Below are 21,344 nucleotides of genomic sequence, written 5' to 3'. Positions count from 1 at the left end.
CTTTTCTTCCTAAGTTTCTTTCCTGCTGTGAAACGATGGAATGGCACTGGACTCTGATATAAAGGAAGTATTTTTAGTGGGTCACATTGAAACATCAATGTCCCCAGTCATTCTTTTTTTTTAATTTACTTTTTTAAAAAAATTAAAGTATAGTTAATTTACAATGTTGTGCCAGTTTCTGCAGTACAGCAAAGTGACTCATCATACACATATACATTCCCTTTTTATATTATCTTCCATCATGGTCTATCCCAAGAGATGCTCCCAGTCGTTTTTAGTGAAAGCTGACTACAATTATCCTGTTCCATCACTTCTCACTGTGTGTTTTTAAAATAGAGCCAAGTACAGTTTCTGATCTTCGTGTTACCTTCGTGGGTGTGACACAAGCTGCCCTCGCCTGGAAGAATGATAACATCACGGCCACCTGCCGGATGCTCCTTGAAAGCCAAACGCCCCCTCAGAATTTGGCGGTCAATATTTCAGACCTGAAGCCAGGAATTCGTTACAAGGTCACCCTGTATCTTTCAGAATCGAGTGAGACTCAGAGAGACCTCCTGGTTACAGAAAATGGCTTAGGTGAGTTATAAAAGTGGGTTGCCTATCTGCCTTGCTGGTTTTGACTTTCAGTAACTTAATAGATTAAAAAAAAAATGGTTCTTGTAACTTGTATGGAGTTGTAGAACTGATGGAGGTCTCCTCCACATTTTATTTTATTTTATTTTTTTGTCTTTTTGCCATTTCTTGTGCCGTGTCCACGGCATATGGAGGTTCCCAGGCTAGGGGTCTAATCGGAGCTGCAGCTGCCGGCCTAGGCCAGAGACACAGCAACTCGGGATCCGAGCCGTGTCTGCGACCTACACCACAGCTCACGGCAACGCCGGATCTTTAACCCATTGAGCAAGGCCAGGGATTGAACCTGCAACCTCATGGTTCCTAGTCAGATTCGTTAACCACTGAGCCACGACGGGAACTCCTCCTTTACATTTTAGTTGGTCCCCACACGTGTAGGACGAAGGAGGGAAGTGTTCTTAAGTTACAGGTCAGCACGTTGGAGGTTGAAACTTTGGAGCCTGGCATCCAGAAACATAGCGGGTCTCTTTAGCTTTCTAAGCTTTCTGCTGAATGCGTAACAGAGGTGTTAGCCCACAGAGGCCTCTGGGAGGAGTTTACCACTTCCCTTGAGAGAAGGGATGCGGCTCAGGCAAATCTAGCGGATGTTTTCTGCATCGACAGTGGAGGAGTCATTTGCAGACTTCATAGAATTTTCAGGGGTGACCCTGTGCATTGAGAACAAGAACTCAGTCCTCATTTTACACACAAGGAAACAGAACTCTGGAGAGCAGGTGTTAGGATTCTTGAGGGCAGGCATCAGGAACCAGGCTTCGGGTATCTTGGACTAAAAGAGCAGCTTCTCGTCTCGTGTATATTTCCCTGCTGGGACAGCCAGGCAAGGCCTTGAAGGAAGAGGCGAGATGACTCTTGTCTGTCCTTGTTGCTTCTTTCTCTTTAGCAGCTTTCGCCTGCTTCAGCAGTTCTGCCTGGTTCGCCCTCTCTCTGCAGGGGTCTGGTCCAGGACAGAGTTTCTGGAGTGAGTGGGCTCTGAGTAGCCACGTGCAGATCACGTGGCCGTCCCGAGAAATCCATCTTTGGAGCTGGGTGGGAAAAGGTGACTTCTCGAAAGAAGGGGAGAGATGCAGATAGCTGAGTTGGTGAGAGAGGCCCCAATGTCTATGGTGCTACCTGGGATAAAAGTGCAAAGTCACATACCGGCCTCACTCAGGGCCCTCTCAGGAGCGTGTATCCTTCTGGGGGAGGAAAGGAACAGATATTTGTGTGGTAGCAGCTGTGGGTGGGTTGGCTTCTCATGGGGGGAGGGGAAGGGGTGGGGGAAGGGCAGCGGCGCTGAAAGAAGACAGGTTTGTTCTTCTGTTGCACGTCACGTCTGCTTTGCTTTTTTTGGTTTGAAACAGATGCCAACAACACAGACAGCTTGTCCCAGCCACTCAGGAGCCCTGGCGTCCCTGGGTACAAATACCGACTGGAATCTGCAGACCTGCCCTCCGACCCTTCTCTGACCCCGGACACCACGGAAGTCCTGGTTTGGGGGTTAAAGTCTGATGCAGGGTACAAGGCCACTGTTTATCCCCGGGCAGCAGATGGCCCCGAAGGACACCCCCAGGCCACAGAGTTCAAAACAAGTATGTTGAATTTTGTAACATAGCCACAGCCAGAGCTTTCTAGCACAAAATTTGTCTTCTGGGATTCTGGTTCTGAATTACCTCTTGCTTCTTAAGTAGTTTTGCTGTTGGAGGGAGTTTAAGTAGTTTGTTGTCAGAGGGAGTTTTCTGGAAGAGATTTTTGGACAGAGCAGATCCAGTAAGTTTCTTTTCCTTTTCTTTTTTTTTTGGCTGCACCCATGGCATATAGAAGTTCCTGGGCCATGGAGTTCCTGTTGTGGCTCAGTGGGTTAAGAACCCGACTAATATCCATGAGGATGTGGGTTCGATCCCTGGCTTTGCTCAGTGAGTTAAGTAAGGATCCAGTGCTGCCACGAGCATAGTTTGCAAATGCCGCTTGGATCTGGTGTTGTGGTGGTCGTGGTGTAGGTTGGCAGCTGCAGCTCCGATTCAGCCCCTACACAGGGAACTTCCTTAGGCTGCAGGTGCAGCCCTAAAGAGGAAAAACAAAAAAGAAAAAAAAAACAAAGTTCCTGGGCCCGGGATCATACCTGCTCCACAGCAGTGACCTGAGCCACAGCAGTGACAATACCAGATCCTTCACCGCTAGGCTGCCGGGAAACTCTGTTTCTTCTTCACTTTGTGTCCGAGACCCTTCTTTCATGGAACTCAGTGCAGCGTGTTGAGCAGCTGCCATGTGCAGACGCTAGCTGCTGCCTCAGTCTCTCTTTCCTTTGACTCTGCAGACTAGCCAATGAGTCCAACTACTGTGATGTTTTTCTCTTGAACTTGATCTTCACTTTGTCCATGTTGGTTAGGAGTTTTCCCCTTGAAAGACGAAAATGTGTTTCTTCTTTTGACCTGATCTTGGAAGGCCTGCTGACCTTCCTGTGACATTTGCTGGCACCCACAAGTGCCAGGTATATTTCTATCTCTAATTTGTCAGCACTCCCACTCTGTATGTGGAACAATATTTAGAGGCTTTTGGGATCGGTGCTGATGAGAGGGTTAAGAAACGCATGGCTCCTCCCCTCGAGGGATGCCCGTATGGATGGGGAATTGAGGCAAATGTACATGAGAAGTCCATGGTCAGCCTCTGTGGGCTCAGAAACAAATGCTGCAGCCCTGTAGTCCTCAGGGGCTCGGTGGCAGGCAGCACAGACCGACTCTGGTTATGTTATCCCCAAATATATCTGTTCCAAAAGGCTGTCAGAGACCCATAGAATGGAGGGAGTGAGTGTGAGGCTGGAGGTCAAGGACAGAAACCAGGCTAGCATCCAGGAAAGTCTGGACTACGCTGGACTGGTGACCCTCCCTCCAGATTCTAAGGTGGTGAGGGGAAAGGGGCTCCTCCAGGGGTGCCGTTGACAATGATGGGGCTGTCCTACTCACAGGATGCTAGTGCAGGGGTGAGGGGGGCTGGGATCTAGGCTGTGGGCCCCTCACCAAGCCATGCACCCCAGGGCAGAGCCATCCAGAGGAGGGTCTCTCTGCCTGATTTGCTAAAAGAGGCCCTGCAGATTAGTGTGGGCTGGGGCCCTCCTTTTTAAAGTGATTCGAGTGGAATTAAATAATTGATTATATGTTAAGCTTTTGGACAAATGGATACACACAGAGTCTGATTTGTGTTGATTGTCGTAGTGCCTAATAAATGATATCTGTATTATGTACACTCGTAATAGTTATGTTATGGTCTTAACCTCCTCTCTACTGTGGGTGTATGTATATGTATGTGTGTCTATATTCATGTACAGACACACACCCAGACTTTTTTTCAAGTAACTATCCAGGTGGAGTTAAGAGAACCACTGGAGGATGTTGAGACACCCAAGACTAGTTGTGGTAGAAAATCATGTCCCAGGCTGGAGAGCAAGGGGGAGGAGACAGTGTTTCTAGAGCCCAGTGAGGGGCTGGGGCCGTGGAGGACGCAGCTGGACCGGAACAGGTGACCCAGAGCAGGAGGCAGTACAGAGAAAGACTCTAGTTGTTTTCCTCCTCCAGCCCTCCAGGAGCCTGCCTGTGTCACCCGTTGGTGGAACCTGGTCCCAGGCCACCTGGCAGGAATGCCACTCACCCCCCAACCTGGGCCCCAGGGATGCAATGTGCAGGGGTCAGCCTCCTGGACACAGAACAGGCAGAAGAAGGTGGAGGGTAACTTGGGAGGGTGGTGTGTGCAAATGATGAATAACTTGTACTCTTTGAGTCAGGATTGTTATCCTGCTTTCATAGATGAGGAAGCTCAGGTTTTCCTAAGATCCACCTGCCTATTAAAGCTGAGCTGACCTTGGAATCCAGAGCTGCCCCCTGCTAAAGCCTGTGATCTTTAAGTGATCATGTAGAGTATGTTTATATGCTTGAGACCTTTTGGGGTCACCCTGAACCTCGTGGGGGGCATGTTGTTTGAGGTGTCCATTGCGATCTCTAAGAGTCAGCTCACAAAGAAGAACACAGACTAACTCCCCAGGTGCAAGTGGTCAGGTGGTTTCTTCACTGAAGATGCTGCCTGAATTCTGCTGGGACCCCCATACAGTTGGGTACGTTGTAGTTGTACTTAAACGTGTAGAGTTGGAAGGAAGAATCACTGAGTGCTGCTTAGATTGGATGATGTGCCCTGCTGACAGCTCCTCTCTCTTTCTCTCTGTCTCTCTCTTTGGCTTGGCCCTTCTGGTGGTTGTTAACGCCTCTTGTGTCTTCGCAGATTCCAGTCAGGTTTTTGATATTAAAGTTGTGAACATCAGCGCCACCAGCTTGACCCTGACCTGGAAGATCAATGATCATGAGCCGTCCTCCGTCTACACCTATGAGATACAGGTTGCTGGCGAGACAGATTCCTTCAATCTCACTGTCAATGAGACTCAGGCCGTCCTCACTCCACTCAGATCGAGTTCCTTGTACAACATCACGGTGTGTCCTCTCCTCGACGGTGGTTCCACGGGCACGCCGGGCTTTCTCCAGGTGTACACCCGTGAGTCCACTCCTGCTTTGTTAACCTTTCATGCTTGCCTGCTCTGTGCCAGGCCCTGATACGAGACAGACTCTATTCCTGCCCTCACCGCTAAGCGTGTGGGTCCACAGGGACTCTTGCTGCCTTCAGGATGTGTGATCTAATAGCGATAATCATTGGTTGACCCTCCCACATGCCCAGCGTCACGTGACGTGCTTTCCTTGCACTGTCTCATTTAATATCCTCAACTCTGTGACATGTCTGGCATTAGCCTTATTATGTGGATGAAGAAGCCAAGGCTGAGAGGTTCTGTGGGCAGGTGTCACACCTTGTAAGTGTCAGAAGTGGGATTAGGCAGCTGGGCTCCCTGGACTCTAGCCTGTGCTTATAATGACCATTCTAGTGTGTTAGAGATGGGGAGCTAATTGGTACATGGAGACAAAAGGAATCTGCGTGATTCATGTCCCTTGTTCCTTTGGATGCTGATATTATAATGAGGCAGGACACAGCTACTATGCCTTGTCTTTTCTTCTCAGCCAACCGTCCCTTAAAAATAAGATGATAGGCAGCAAATAAAAAGGTTTCTGTTCCAAAGGAAGTCCAGTCATTAAAACAATAATGATATACCCATAGTTCAGTAATATAGCAGTATGATAATATATAATAGTATAATCTTTTCGGTATCACACTGTGCCAGAAGATTTACCTGTATCGCAGTGGTCTTCGTGGTAGGTGTTAGAATCCCTCTTTTACAGATGAGAAAGCCACAGCCTAGCACGGCTGGAGAATTCACCCAGGACTGCAGAGCTGGCAGGCGGCAGAGCAGGGACTTGGCCCCAGGGGGTCCTGGCTCTGGACCCAGGGTTCATTCCACCAGAATGTTTAAGTGTCTGTTGCTGACCAGGAAGCACACCTACAAATGTCTTCTGACCAGAATCTACATCCTTTTCTTCTTTTACTTTGTTACCGTTTAATCTCTCTGTTAGGATTAGGTTTGTGTGAGCAATGAAAAACTCCCAGAGTTTCCAAGAGAGAAATTTTTTCCTCCAGCACTCGGCAGGATGGGGTGGTAGAGTGTTAGCTCTGGCTTAGTTGCAGGAAACAGAAACCAGCAACTCTTTTGAGCTGAAAGAGGTTTAATCTTGGGAATCGAGGGTTTTCATAGAATCCCTAGAAAAGCTGGTGCGTTAGTTTGCTAGGACTGCCATAGTAAGTATGACAGGTTGGGAGATTAAACAGAATTCTCCTCTTAGCTCTGGATATAAGAAGTCTGACATCAATGGAGTTCCCGTCGTGGCGCAGTGGTTAACAAAAACGACTAGGAACCATGAGGTCGTGGGTTCGATCCCTGGCCTTGCTCAGTGGGTTAAGGATCTGACGTTGCTGTGAGCTGTGGTGTAGGCTGCAGACGTGGCTCAGATCCCGAGTTGCTGTGGCTCTGGTGTAGGCTGGTGACTACAGCTCTGATTGGACCCCTAGCCTGGGAACCTCCATATGCCACGGGAAGCAGCTCTAGAAAAGGCAAAAAGACAAAAAAAAAAAAAAAAAAGTCTGACATCAAGGTGATGTAGGGTTGGTTTATTCTGATGCCTCCGTTCTTGGCTCTGCAATGGCCATCCTCTCCTTGTGTCTGTACGTGGTTGTCCTTTGGTCTGTGCAGATCTGTGTCCTGTCTCTTATTCTAATAAGGACACTAGTCAGACTAGGGCCCACTTAATGACCCTATCTTATCATAATCACCTCTTTAAAAACCTGATCTGCAAATATGGCCAGATTCTGAGGTGTACTGGGGGTCAGGACTTCAACATATGAATTTTGAGGGGACACAGTTCAACTCATAAAACATGGGATGCAGGCTTTAGGCTGGGACCCAGGAATGACTCCTAGTCTAAGGGTACAGAACTCCTTACCCAGAGAGTCCCCAGCTGTGTCACAGTCAGCAGCCCTGGCTGGAGTTGTTGGCTCTAGGAATGTACTGAGCTGCCATCCTGGCATCAGAAAGCTGCAGCCACCACCATGATGTTGGTTCTAGAGCTAGGCTGCCTGAGCTCCAGGTATCACACCCACATTCCAGCTGTAGGAAGGAGGAAGCATAGAAAGTGGTGCTCCACCCTTTGCAGATGCTTCCTACAAGCCATATAGTACTTCTGACATCCCATTGGCCAGAACTTAGTCACATGGCTAGTCTGCTTGCAAGGGGGTTTGGGAAATGTAGTTTTTATCCCCACGCTATGGACAGTGCTAAAAATATGATTAAGGAAAATGGGAGGGATGGATTTTTGGGAGTCAGCAGCAGCCTCTGCTGCCCATCCTTAAACAGAGACTCTGAGATGCTTAGTAAAAAGCAGATCAAGCAGCCAGCAGTGGCCAAGGTCCTACGCCAGAGCCGGAGCCTTTGACCCAGAGGAATTCTCTCCTCTTTTCATTCTCTGTGAGCGGCTTTGTACAACTTAAACATGCGTTTCTGCACTCCTGCAGCCAACTGTTCCCTTGTTGGTTAGAAACTCGAGTTTCTGAGAGGCTCGTGGTGCAGATGATAAAACAAAGAAGAGAAAAAGAGAGGTTGGGTGTCCCAAGTATGCATTTAATCTCGGTGTAAAGGTTTGGTGAGGTTTCAGTCACTTATATCTTCTGGAGAAACAGATTCTTAATCTAGTCATTTACTTTCTTCCCACAGCCCCCAGTCCAGTTTCTGACTTCCGAGTGACAAGTGTCAGTGCAAGGGAAATTGGCTTAGCGTGGAGCAGCAATGACTCTAATTCCTTTAGGATATATACCACACAGAGTGCAACTGGGAAAGCTCAGGAGGAGACAACCACCAACCAGAGCATTGTCATTGGTGGCTTATACCCTGGCACCACATATCGTTTTGACATTCTTCCACAAGGACCGAATGGGACTCAAGGGGACTCCCAAACAGTTTCCACTAGAACTGGTAAGCCAGCAGGCTGTGTTTTCTGCGAAACAGCCATGTTTCCTAAGGGAAGTCAGTATAATTCGTAAGCATCAGGTTTTCCAAATATTGCTTTTCTTTTAATATTTACTAAAAATCTTAAAAAAATTTAAAGCAACAGCAATGCGGATTCATTATATAAAATACAGACAGGCAAAAGTAGACACATCACACGTAAACCATCAACCAGAGATGATCACTGATAATGTTTGATGTGTGATATTTTAGAATTTCAAGATAGATACTGATGTGCATATGTGTGTGTATTTTCTCTTTTCTAAATGTTGAAGTCATCTTGTACATGTATTTTATAACCTGATTATTTTTACTTACAGGTTTATTATGAATAGTCTTCCTAATCAGGATGAATATTTTTGCGGGATAATTACAGCACCTGCTTGCCATTCCACTGTTTGAGACAGGGATCAGCAGATAATACTGGCCCATGGGCCAAATCTGGCCCACTGCCTGTTTTATAAATAAAGTTTTATTGGAATACAACCATGCTCCTTTTCTTCCTTCCCTCCCTTCCTTCCTCCCTCTCTCCATCTTTCTCTCTTCCTTCGGTCCTTCCTTGTTTTCTTGCTTTCTTTTCCAAGCTCATTTCTTTATATAATGTCTATGGCTTCTTTTGTACTAGAAATGAGAGTTGCAACAGAGAATATTTTGCTTTCAAAACCCAAACTATTTGTTTTCTTTTGTTGTTGTTGTTGTTGTTGTCTTTTGTCTTTTTAGGGCTGCACCCGCGGCATATGGAGGTTCCCAGGCTAGGGGTCCAATTGGAGCTACAGCTGCCGGCCTACACCACAGCCACAGCAGCGTGGGATCCGAGCCATGTCTGCGACCTACACCACAGCTCATGGTAATGCTGGATCCTTAACCCACTGAGCGAGGTCAGGGGTCGAACCCTCAACCTCATCGTTCCTAGTCAGATTCGTTTCCACTTGCACCATGACAGGGCCTCCTAAAAAAAATTTTTTTTTTTTTTAATATAGTTGATTTATAATGTTCTGTCAGTTTCTCAATTTCTGCTGTACAGCAGAGTGGCCCAGTCATACATTTACATGTATACACACACACACACACACACACACACACACACACACACACACACACACACACACACACACACACACACATATACATAGAGATATTCTTTTTCTCACATTATCCTCCATCAGGTTCCATCACAAGTGACTAGATATAGTTCCCTGTGAAAGATCTGCTTTTGAAACAAGGGAACTGCTAACATGCATCCCTCAGAGGAATTTCAGTAATTTCCTTTCAAGTCTGAATTTCATTTTTATTTTAGGGTTTTTAAAAAAATTTTTTTTTCAAGTCTGAATTTCAGGTTAGACTGTTGAGATAGGGTCGTAGTATCAGTGTATATTTTTTTCTTTCTTAATGGCAAGTGGACCACCAGTGTGGGATCCCTTTGGTGTTGCGTGACTTTCTGAAGCCCAGAATTCAATGTAATTATAATATAATTATAATTATAATATAATATAATATTGTGAGGGTCTACAAAGTTCAGGGCTCTCATCCTGTATTTATACGTTTTTAACACAACTTCAAGAGGTGAGTACTATTATCGTCTCTATTTTACAGAGTAGGAAGTGGGGACTCTGTGAACTTAAGTAGTTGGCCCAGAGTGACAAGGTAGTGACCTGGCCTCTGTCTGGCTTTGCTTTAACTACAGTGTGGAATGACACTTTGATGGGGTGCAGCTGCAAAACTAATTTAGGTCTGTTCATAAGGAGAAGAAATCTCTTGTACTGTTGCCTATAATTGTCCCACTGAATGGAAATCAAGAAGGGTTGTGATAAGGCACTAGCCTCTAATTGATCAATGTTCATTATTATTGGGGAGAATCAATATAACAACATTAAAAGCAATTTTGGGAGATCCCATCATGGCTCAGAAGTAACAAACCCGACTAGTATCCATGAGCACGCGGGTTTGATCTCTGGCCTCACTCAGTGGGTTAAGGATCCGGTGTTGCCGTGAGCTGTGGTGTAGGTGTGGTGTAGCTCGCAGATATGGCTTGGATCCTGCATTGCTGTGGCTGTGGTGTAGGCTGGAAGCTACAGCTCTGCTTCAACCCCTAGCCTGAGAATTTCCGTATGCTGCAGGTGTGGCCCTAAAAAGCAAAATAAATAAATAAAAGCAATTTTGGAAAAGGGAAATAAATACTGCATGACCCAGCAATTCTACTCCTACTTATATATATTTCTAGGAGAATTGACAGAAGGGTCTGGAATTGTACACTGATGTTCACAGTACATGATCCACAGTAGCTAAGAGATGGAGGTAGCCAAGTGTCCATCAGCTGATGAATGGAGGAGTTCCCTGGTGGCTCAGTGGGTTAAGGACCTGATGTCATCACTTTTGTGGCTCTGGTTACTGCTGTGGTTTGGGTTTGATCCCTGGCCCAGCAACTTCTGCTTGCCAGGGGCATGGCCAAAAAAACCCCTAAAACAAAACAAAAAACAGACAAAGCAGATGAATGGATAGACAAAATGTGGTATATCTATACAGTAGATATACTGTAGAATATTATTTAGCCATAAAAAGGAATGGAGTACGGAGGCATGCTACAGCATGGATAAACATTAAAAACATTATGGTAAGTGAAAGAAGCCAGATATAGAAGGACAAAGATCATATGATTCCACTTAGATGAGGTGCCTACAATAGGCATGTTTATAGAGACAAAGTAGAATAGAGGGTCTAGGAGGAGGGAGGAGAGAGGAGTTGTTTGATGGGAACAGAGTTTGTGTTGAGGATGCCGAAATGTTTTGGGTTTAGATAGTGGTGATGGTGACACAACATTGTCAGTGTGTTTCATGCTCCTGAGTTGTACACTTAGCCCTGGATAAAATGATAGATATGTTATGTGTATTTTACCACCATAAAAAAGAAGGGAAACAAAAATAACTCTATTCGTATAACCCAACTGAACTTCTTTTCTGTCTGTGTCCATGGACATACATTTAGTTTGTAGCTTTGGAATTACTATATGAATCTTTTTTTTTTGTATTTTACTCAGTATATACCAAACTTCCTTTCCATAGTTGCTATGGTCTTCGTGTTTTTAGTGGCTGCAAACTATTTCATCATGTAGGCAGATCACAGTGTATCTAGTGCTTCTCTTTTTACAGCATGTTTAGGTTATTTCTACTGTTTTGATGTTTATAGAAAACTGTGGCCTTTCATGGTCTTTTGCCTGTAGAATCCCTTTGACATCAGGAATCTGGTGGTTGGGAAGGAGGACTCTCAAAGTGTCCTTCCTTTAAGGAAAACCCACTTAAAAAATTAATTTTGGGAGTTCGTGTCGTGGTGCAGTGGTTAATGAATCCAACTAGGAACCATGAGGTTGTGGGTTCGATCCCTGCCCTTGCTCAGTGGGTTAACGATCCAGCGTTGCCATGAGCTGTGGTGTAGGCCGCAGACGCGACTCAGATCCTGCGTTGCTTTGGCTCTGGCGTAGGCTGGCAGCTACAGCTCCGATTCGACCCCTAGCCTGGGAACCTCCATATGCCATGGGAACGGCCCAAGAAATGGCAAAAAGACAACAACAAAAAATTAATTTTGGAATTGGTCTCTTCAAAAAAATAGAATGTTTATGAAATGAAATAAAAACAAATTTAGGAGCAGGTAGTATGTGCATGTGGTACAAAATTTTTAAAAAATGCAAGGTTTTATAGTGAAAACGTTTCCCTCTTTTGTCCTCTATCCACCCAATGCCTGGTTACCAGGTAAAGGGAAGTTCTGAAAGCAAGGGGAGAAAAGAGGCCCCCTTATCTAGTTTTTTCAGGGCCTTGATCTGTGCATTTCTTGCGGCTGGTTCATTGTGTAGAGGTGGGGTGATCTGAACACAGAACCCGCAGGACTCGTGGGGGTGATTTCTCTTCTGACTCCTGGCTCAGAGGGTGGAGGGCATGTGTGTTTTTTTCCTCTCCCTACTGCAGCCTCAAAGGCTCCTACTTAGAAAGTGTCAACTCTCCATTTCAGTTTTTCTCTTCAGTATGCCTGACTGTGGGACAGGAAGATGTTTTCTTTTGAGGGAGTGAGTTTAAAAGACCTATTTGTGGAGATGTAATAATGCATACTCAAAAAGCACACACTCAAACAGTCCGAACTGCATGGTTTGATCAGTTTTCACAAACCAAACCCATATGGTCACTGGCACTCAGATCAAGAAGCTGAACATGAAGTTCCCCTTTGTGGCTCAGTGAGTTAAGAACCAACTAGTATCCATGAGGATGCAGTTCGATCCCTGGCCTGGCGCAGTGGGTTAAGCATCTGGCGTGCCACAAGCTGTGGTGTAAGTCCCAGATGCAGTTTGGATCTGGTGTTGCTGTGCTTGTGGCGAAGGCTGGCAGCTGCAGCTCTGCTCTGATTCAACCCCTGGCCTGGTTGCCCCCTTAAAAAGAAAAAAAGGAAAAAAAAAAAAAAAGGTGACCATGGTTTCCTCTCTGGAAGACCCCTGAAGAGGGGGCATTTCTATGACAAAGGCAAAAGACCAGAAACCTTAGGTTGAGCTGGTAAGTTCATGGATGCTAGAGAAGAGCCAAAATTCTTGGCAGAACTGAGTGTGTGTTTCTCACCTAAGTTTGGGCGTTGGCCGTTCGTGAACGCATTTAAGAGCTTGATGGCAAAAGAGCCAGTGCTCTTGACAGACACTTTGGAATCAAGCTGGACGTTAGGATGGTCATGATCAGACTTCCTTTGTCCTTCCTCTCCTCCGACCAGACTCCAGTGCGGTGTTTGACATCCGGGTGGTTAACGTCACCACGACCGACATGCAGTTGAAGTGGCAGAATACCGACAGTGCTCCTGGGTACCTCTACCTGGTACGCGTACAGTCTGAGCACAGCGTTCATGAGATGAACAGTTCCCACGAAGCCATCACTCTCGGGGGCCTGATCCCTGGCACCTTATATAACATCACGATCATCCCCGAAGTGAACCACGTCCAGGGGAACGCCAGTGCCACAGCCCAGTACACACGTAAGCATGTTAGGACACCCTCCCGAGGTCTCCTCCTTGACTCCACTTGGAGGGTGGGAGGTGAGCGTTGGGGAAACGATGGGGCAGGAGGCCCCTGTGTGTCTGGGCTCCAGGTAGAATGTGAAGCCGTGTAAGTGGAAAACGTTGACCTCAGCAAAGATTCTGCTGTGCTCATGGGGCATGATGCTGAGCCCTGAGAGCGCAGTGGTCTTCAGAAGCAGAAAGGATGGGATCCCATAAGCCTGGGAAATTATTCCATTCATCCTTTGGGAACACAGACAAGAGGAGAGTCACGCTGTCGTGTTCGAGGCACCTTGTGTGCAACAGTGAGAGAAGCGCTTTGCTCATGGACCTACATATATGGTAGGGATGGTAGCTGAGAATGTCTTTCTAGTATCCTTTTCTCTACATTTCAAAAACAGATGAGAAATTACATCTTGAAACTCTATTTCAGATACACTTAAAAGAAGCCTGAAAAACTTTAATTCTTTTGAGGTTTCATCGGTGTAATTATTTTCTGAATGTCTTTTGGGGAAGCCTTCTGTCTTTTGAGCCATCACATATTAGCTCTAGTCTTTCCCAAAAGGAGCCAGGCTGTTTTTTTATTAAATTGAATTAATTCATTTTCAGGCTATTTTTTTTTTAATTAAATGAATTTATTTTTAGGCTATTTTTAGATGCAGACAGTAAAATGGTTCTGGAATTTTAAGTTAATCCGTGTTTTTTGTTTATGTTTAAACTAAGGGCCCAGCAATGTGTCCAACGTTAAAATAAGTACCAACACCACGGCAGCAACCTTAACTTGGGAGAACTTTGATGAAGCCTCTTCCAGGTACACCTACCGCCTTCTGATTGAGCAGGAAGGAAATGCCAGCAAGACAACGCAGATAGTCACCGGCACTGGCATCACCAGTGCTACAGTCACCGAGTTAATACCTGGCTCCTCATACATAGTAGAGATCTTCTCACAGGTGGGGGATGGCACTGAGTCACTGGCACCTGATCGGCAGTCATTCTGTACAGGTGAGCAGCCCCAGGTGCCTCTTGGGCTCTTTCTTGTGTGCTGCTGGCCTTGCACGCAGGTCCTTATAGTCAGCTTTAGCTGATCAGCTTTTGTGTGGTGTGCCCTAACAGACACCGCACTTTCTGAGCATCCTAATAGCTTATTAGTGTTGTCTTGTTGCCCACATTGTTTATTCACTCAACAAATATGTATTGAGCACTTACCATATGCCAGGCACTATTAAAGGACACAGATAATAAGCCCCTGCCTTTCTGGAACTTATATTCTGATGGGGAAGATACAACAAACAAGAGATGTTTTTGGGAGTTCCCGTCGTGGCTCAGTGGTTAGTGAATCTGACTAGGAACCATGAGGTTGCGGGTTTGATCCCTGGCCTCGCTCAGTGGGTTAAGGATCTGGTATTGCTGTGAGCTCTGGTGTAGGTTGCAGATGTGGCTTGGATCCTTCGTTGCTATGGCTCTGACATAGGCCAGTGGCTACAACTCCGATTAGACCCCTAGCCTGGGAATCTCCATATGCTGCAGGAGCGGCTCTAGAAAAGACAAAAAAAAAAAAAAAAAAAAAAAAGTTTTTGGATGGTGATTACTGCTAAGGAGGGAGAAATAAACAAGGATGGGGGAAATAAGGTATTTGTCTTGGGAAGACTTCAGTGAAAAGGTGACTTTTGAGCAAAGACTTGAAGGAAGCAAAGCCAGCCAAGTGGATATCAGGGCATCATGGGCAGAGGGGTAGCCCATGCTCAGGCCCCAGGGCTGGAGTGTCCCTGCTGTGTTGAAGAAAGAGCAGGAGGGGGAGGGTGGGAGGTGAGGCCCGAGAGGTGATGGGCCAGGGCATGGGTGAGCTCTGGGCTGGCAGATCAGAGTTTGGCTTTTACACTGAAAAGATGGAAAGGATAGTTTTAAAGAGAATGCTCAGCTTTTTCATCTTTCTTTTTTTCTTTTTACTGCTGCTCCTACAGCATATGGAAGTTCCCAGGCCAGGGGTTGAATTGGAGCTGCAGCTGCCGGCCTACACTACTGCTGCAGCAGCCCTGGATCCTTAACTGATGGAGTGAGGCCAGGCATCAAACCTGCATCCTCAGGGACACTATGTTGGGTTCTTAACCTGCTGAGCCACAACGGGACTCCTTTTTCACCTTTCCTTTTTTTTTTTTTTTTTTTTTTTTGTCTTTTTGTCTTTTTAGGGCCACACCCGTGGCATATGGAGGTTCCCAGGCTAGGGGTCAAATCAGAGCTGTAGCCGCTGGCCTACACTACAGCCACAGCAACGCCAGATCCGAGCTGCGTCTGCGACCTACACCACAGCTCACGGCAACACTGAATCCTTAACCTGCTGAGCGAGGCCAGGGTTTTTTTTTTTTTGTTTTTTTTGTTTTTTTTTTTGATCTTTTTGTCTTTTTTTTTGTTGTTGCTATCTCTTGGGCCGCTTCCGCGGCATATGGAGGTTCCCAGGCTAGGGGTCCAATCGGAGCTGTAGCCACCGGCCTACGCCAGAGCCACAGCAACGCGGGATCCGAGCCGCGTCTGCAACCTACACCACAGCTCAAGGCAACGCCGGATCGTTAACCCACTGAGCAAGGGCAGGGACCGAACCCGAGACCTCATGGTTCCTAGTCGGATTCGTTAACCACTGCGCCACGACGGGAACTCCCGAGGCCAGGGATTTAACCCACAACCTCATGGTTCCTAGTCAGATGAGTTTCCGCTGCACCACGACGGGAACTCCCTTTTTCACCTTTGTTGATCCTTATGTTTCAATGCAAAAAAAGTGTGTGACCTTTTCAAGAGAAGATGAGGCCTGCGTCTAACTGGGGGTGCTTTCAGAGTGTTACCCGGGGAATGTTTTGTGGATGGCTGAGTACTGCTGTTCACAGTTCTGATCCTGGTACCTTTATCACCCCTGCACTTGTGAACCACTTTTTTCCCCACCGTCTCTGCACCTGCTTCCCCTCTTCTTTAGGCCAAGCCATTCAGGTGTGTTTAGGCTGATTTGGAAGGGGGCAGGGGTCTCAAAGGGTCAGCCTCCCATGTAGACCTGGAACCTCCATGACCTCTGACCTTTCCCAGGGAGGGGTTAATGAGATCCCTGCAGCTTCAAGTTCCCTCTGCTAACTCAGGCTCATTGACCTCTGATCCTTGGTGTTTGGGCAGCTTCCATTGCTAATAGGTAGCTACAATCATTTTAGCCTGTAGCAAGAGAAAGGCATCTAGGGGCATTTATGGGTGGGAGTGGATGGAACAGGAGCTGGCGGAGTGGATGTGTGTTATGGGGCAGGTTACCTTTCCAGGGGTCAGGTGGAGAATGTGGGAGTTATACTCAGCGACTCACTAGAACTTTTCCTGCTTTAAAACAGTACAACACGAATGACACTGTTCTCCCCAGGATGGTAACACAGAGTTTTCCATTTATATTGATTTAATTATTGGCTCTCAATAAAATGCTATCGGCCCTCAGATAGAGACAAATAACATTCCATTTTATTTTGTTTTTATTTTTTAAATTATAGTTGATTCACAATGTTGTGCCCGTTTCTGCGGAACAGCAATAACACCGCATTTTAAATATGAAGAAACTGATACCATTTCCCATTGAGTAGTCAGCCTGTCGTGTGTGTAGAGAACACTCTAGACTTGGATTTAGAAAAGCTGGGTTCCAGTTTTGGCTTCACCACTGACCAGCTGTGTCCTCTGTAGCAAATTACTTCCTTCATCTCTCTAAGCCTCAGTTGGTTCATCTGCAGAAGGGGACAGTAGTATTCCTGCCTGTTCTAGAAAGATTGTCAAGAGAGTCCCCACGTGAGATGACACAGATGAAAAGGTTGCTGCCACCCACAGTGTGTTATAGTTGCCTCTTGGAGCCCCTTTCTCTTCCAGCCTGAGCCTGGCTGCCACCGTTTTATTTAATCCTCAAGTGGTCCTGCAGCTGAGGCTCAGAGCAGTTGGGAGACTGACCCAAGGTCACACAGACCGGTCAGGGCGGATTCAAGGTCAGCCTCTGCCTCTTCTGCCACATCCCATGGCTGTGTCCTCATCACCAATTCTGCTGCTCCCCCGGTGTCCGTGTGTGCAAAGGAGAAAGCCCCTGAATTTCATGACGTGCTGTGCTTGCTTTGCAGATCCGGCACCTGTAGCCTCCTTCCACTGTGAGGTGGTCCCCAGAGAGCCAACCTTGGTCCTCAAGTGGCCCTGCCCTTTTGGCACCAACACAGGCTTCATGCTGGAGGTCAGCAATGGAGGCTGGAGAAACATGACATACCTGGAGAGCTGCTCCTCAGAGAATGGCTCTGAGTACAGGACGGAGGTCACGTATTTGAATTTTTCTACCTCGTACAACATCAGCATCACTGCCTTGTCCTGTAATGGCTCCAAGATGGCAGCGCCCACCCAGAACACCTGCCTCACTGGCATCACAGGTGGGCTCCGTGGCGGCAGGGTGGTCAGATGACTTTGTGGACATCTCTGGAGAGCTGACCCAGGGGGTCTGCAAGTGTAGCCTAGAATTAAAAAAAATTTAATCCTAAAATATTGGTTTTTGTTGGCATAGACTGTCAACCCAGTTCTATAGAAATCTGGTCTCAAAGAGGAGAGGAAGAGGGGATCCTTTTTTACATTCCAAAAGGTTTCTTTGCTTTACAGAATAATTTATTGACACATTATCTTTTAAGGAGTAAATTCCCCTGCTGCATTAAAACAAAGCATTTTTTATAGAAATGTTCAAATATCTACAAAAGCGAAGGACAGTGTAACAGAACCCATGTACCCATCATCACCGTTGGACGTTTATCAGCACCCGACCAATCTTATTTCATTTCTATCCCCTCCTCCCTTATCGAGTTTCTTTGAGACCAGTCCTGGTCTTTCTGTCATTTATTTGTAAATATTTCAGTATGTGTTGACACCTTTTCCCTTTCTTTCAGACATAACCACGTTACCATTACACTTATAAATTTAACGATACTTTAAAAATGCTATTATCAGATATTTAGTCAAGGTTCATATTCCCCTAGAATCTGTGCTAACAAGCTCCTCAGCTGTTTTGGGAAATGGGCTTATTCACAGGGTATCTCCCTACTTAATCTTTTCATGACTCTCTTTTTTTTTTTTCAGTATTTGGAAAAAATTGATTCTTTGCTTTTTTTTTTTTTATTATTACTCAAATGAATTTATCACACCTGTCGTTGTATAATGATCCTAACAATCCAATTTCACAGGATTTCCATCCCACAGCCCAAGCACATCCCCTCACCCTCCAAACTGTCTCCTCTGGAGACCATAAGTTTTTCAATGTCTGAGTCAGCATCTGTTCTAAGTCTCTTTCTGTTTCATTATATTCATTTTTTGTTTAATTTTTATTTGTATTTTGCCCCCTGTGTCTTTGCTTAAATTATGTCTTAGGTCGACCTGGTTGAATTGGTTTTGCTTTGTGCTTTTTGACTCCTAGATTATTTCCTTTAGGATATCAGAATGTTTCTGGACAATTTCTAAAGAATTCGTGGTTGAGGGAGTTCCCTGGTGGCTCAGCCTGAGGATCTGGCATTGTTCCTGCTGTGACTGAGGTCACTGCTGTGGCATGGGTTTGATCCCTGGCCCACGAACTTCTGCATGCTGTGAGTGCTGTTAAAAAAAAAGAAAAAAAGAATTAGTGGTTGAAATAGTAAGCAAAAGCTTCTTCAGGGTCATTGACTTAAAAAGTGGTTGAGGAATTCTAGGGACAGAGCCTTGGGCTTAGGCAGATCTCGGTTTGATTCTAAAGTCTGCCTTTTACCAGCTATGTGGTCTCAGAAAAGCTGCTTAACTTCTCTGAGCCTTTTTTCACTTGGTTGTAAAAAAGAGGAACTAAAACCTGCCATCCAGGGCTGTTAAACAAATTAGATGAGATAGCATAGGCGGAAGACCACTTCAGAGCCCCATGTATGGCTGTTCAGGTTGTGCACTGCACAATTCTGTGGGCCACCATTCACATAGTCTAAATGTGCATGGGACTCTTTGGAGTTATGTAGGACATAGCTATATAGGATGGCCCTGGGTCACAGTCCTTTGTGTTTCTGCAGCATTCTAGAGCGTAATAGAAATAGCGAAGCTTGTTGTATTCTTTTTTGTAGTTCTCTATCTTAGGCATCTCACTGGGTCTAAGCTATTGAGGAACATAAACCATGTCTGATTTGCTATCTCCGGGGGTGAGCACCGAGTCTTCAGAGTCTCTATGAAGAGAAGGAGCTTGTCAGAGTTAGTTTTCTGAAGCTGAGCAGGTGTGGTAGGGCTCAATAATGACCACTTACCATTTAGTCCAGTGATTTTCTCACTTTTTGATTTGTAGCTCTCTTTCCTCAGATGAAATTTTTTTTTTTTTTTTTTTTTTTTTTTTTTTTTTTTTGCCATGCCTGTGGCATGTGGAAGTTCCTGAGCCAGGGATTGAACCCAAGCTACAGCTGCCACCCGAGCAGCTGCAGCAACAATGCCAGCGACAACCTGCTGCACTATAAGGGAACTCCTGAGTTTTTATTTACAAATTTAACATGCTTTAAAAACAATTTTTTTTTAAGTATAGTTGATTTAGAATGTTGTGTCAAGTTCTGCTGTTCAGCAAAGTGACCCAGTCATATATACATATACATTGTTTTTCTCATATCATCTTCCATCATGTTCTATCCCAAGAGAGTGGATATAATTCCCTGTGCTGTACAGTAGGATACCGTACTTTTTATTTATTTATTTTTATTTTTTTGCTTTTTAGGGTTGCACCCTGGCATATGGAAATTCCTAGGCTAGGGATCGAATTGGAGCTGTAGCTGCCAGCCTATGCCACAGCCACACACGCAGGATCCGAGCCATGTCTGTGACCTATACCATAGCTCATGGCAATGCCAGATCCTGATCCCACTGAGCAAGGCCAGGGTTCGAACCTGCGTCCTCATGAATGCAAGTCAGATTCGTTTCTGCTGAGCCACGATGGGAACTCCTAAAATGCTTTTTAAATGTATGAATTTAACCCATTTTAAAATTTAACATGAAAGTGGAGCTCTGTTTTCTCAGAGAGGTAGGAATTGTTGATGGGATGCATAAATCAGAGTTGGAGTGATGGTCTTTTAGCCAACATGTGTTGGTTGCTTACTGTGTACCCGGGGTAAGGAGCACTGTGGTGAGTAAGGCAGACAGGGGCCCTGGCGTGGGGGGCAGATGAGCGGTGAGAAGGAGAAGGTCTCTCATCTTGGAGGTGGGTGAGCTGGCCGGCTGACTGCCTTGGGCCAGGGGGCTGGGGACTCCTCACTGGCTAAAAGGCCTAGAGCTGTAGGGAAATGTGGGAGCCTGGGTTAGGAAGTCTCTGTTGAGGCATTTGACACTTGGACATGGGGACAGCGCCTGCGTGTCCACTGCTGTCTGCTGAAGAATGGTTTAGGGCTGTGCCCTCTAATAGTAAGTGCGAGCCTCCTATATAATTAGAATTTTCTAGAAGCCACATTAAAAAACTGTACAAAGGAGCAGCTGAATGAGTTTGGATCACAGTTATTTAGCTCCATATATTAAACGTGTTATCATTTCAACATGCAATTTCTATAAAGTAAGTTATTAATTAGATATTTTATATCTACAAACTTGGACGAGTCACATTTCGAGTGCTCGTGGCTAGTGGATGCACTGTTGGACAACATACATTTGGGGAATTGCATTGAGGCTTTTTTTCGGATGGGGGGAGTTCAGTTTTCTCAGTCTCCCTGAATCTTGATCATAATAATGAAAACACTTTAACTGTATGTGGGAGACAAATGGGATCATCTTTATTTATTTTTATTTTTTTATTATTTTTTGTCTTTTCTAGGGCCGCACATGCAGCACATGGAGGTTCCCAGGTTAGAGGTTGACTGAGAGCTGTAGCTGCCCTCCTACACCACAGCCACAACAACGTGGCATCTGAGCCGGCTCTTTGACTTACACTAATCTCACAGCAACGCCAGATCCTTAACTCACTGAGCGAGGCCAGGGATCGAACCTGCAGCCTCATGGTTCCTAGTCGGATTTGTTAACCACTGAGCCACGACAGGAACTCCATGGGATCATCTTTAATTCAGCCTTTTCTTCCTTTTCTCTGAATTCAGAGGGTGGCTTCACAAGCCTGGCTTGGAAAGGCGAGAAACACCATCAGGATGGTCATGGTGGAAGTTCGTGTTGTGGCTCAGCGGATACAGTCTCTGTGAGGATGCAGGTTCAATTCCTGGCCTCACGCAGTGGGTTAAGG

The 21,344-nt window shown here is 45.8% G+C and overlaps 1 protein-coding gene across 1 annotated transcript in view; it reads left to right on the top strand.

The window, feature by feature from the left end:
• Positions 1-21,344, top strand: part of PTPRJ (protein tyrosine phosphatase receptor type J) — a 184,591-nt gene that overhangs the window by 135,509 nt on the left and 27,738 nt on the right. The window contains exons 7-13 of the mRNA XM_085011671.1: positions 337-576; positions 1,971-2,198; positions 4,876-5,142; positions 7,799-8,056; positions 12,830-13,087; positions 13,832-14,110; positions 17,227-17,523. Of these exons, the coding sequence (XP_084867797.1) occupies positions 337-576; positions 1,971-2,198; positions 4,876-5,142; positions 7,799-8,056; positions 12,830-13,087; positions 13,832-14,110; positions 17,227-17,523 (1,827 nt within the window). The remainder of the gene's footprint in view (positions 1-336; positions 577-1,970; positions 2,199-4,875; positions 5,143-7,798; positions 8,057-12,829; positions 13,088-13,831; positions 14,111-17,226; positions 17,524-21,344) is intronic.

Source organism: Sus scrofa, chromosome 2, assembly GCF_054392235.1.
Source record: "Sus scrofa isolate SSC_HxYL_T2T_F1_AM1 chromosome 2, Sscrofa_HxYL_maternal_Yorkshire_Landrace_v2.0, whole genome shotgun sequence".
NCBI classification, from domain to species: Eukaryota; Metazoa; Chordata; class Mammalia; order Artiodactyla; family Suidae; genus Sus; species Sus scrofa.
Note: the sequence above shows the minus strand (reverse complement) of the source record. Positions and strands in the feature narration are given on the sequence as shown.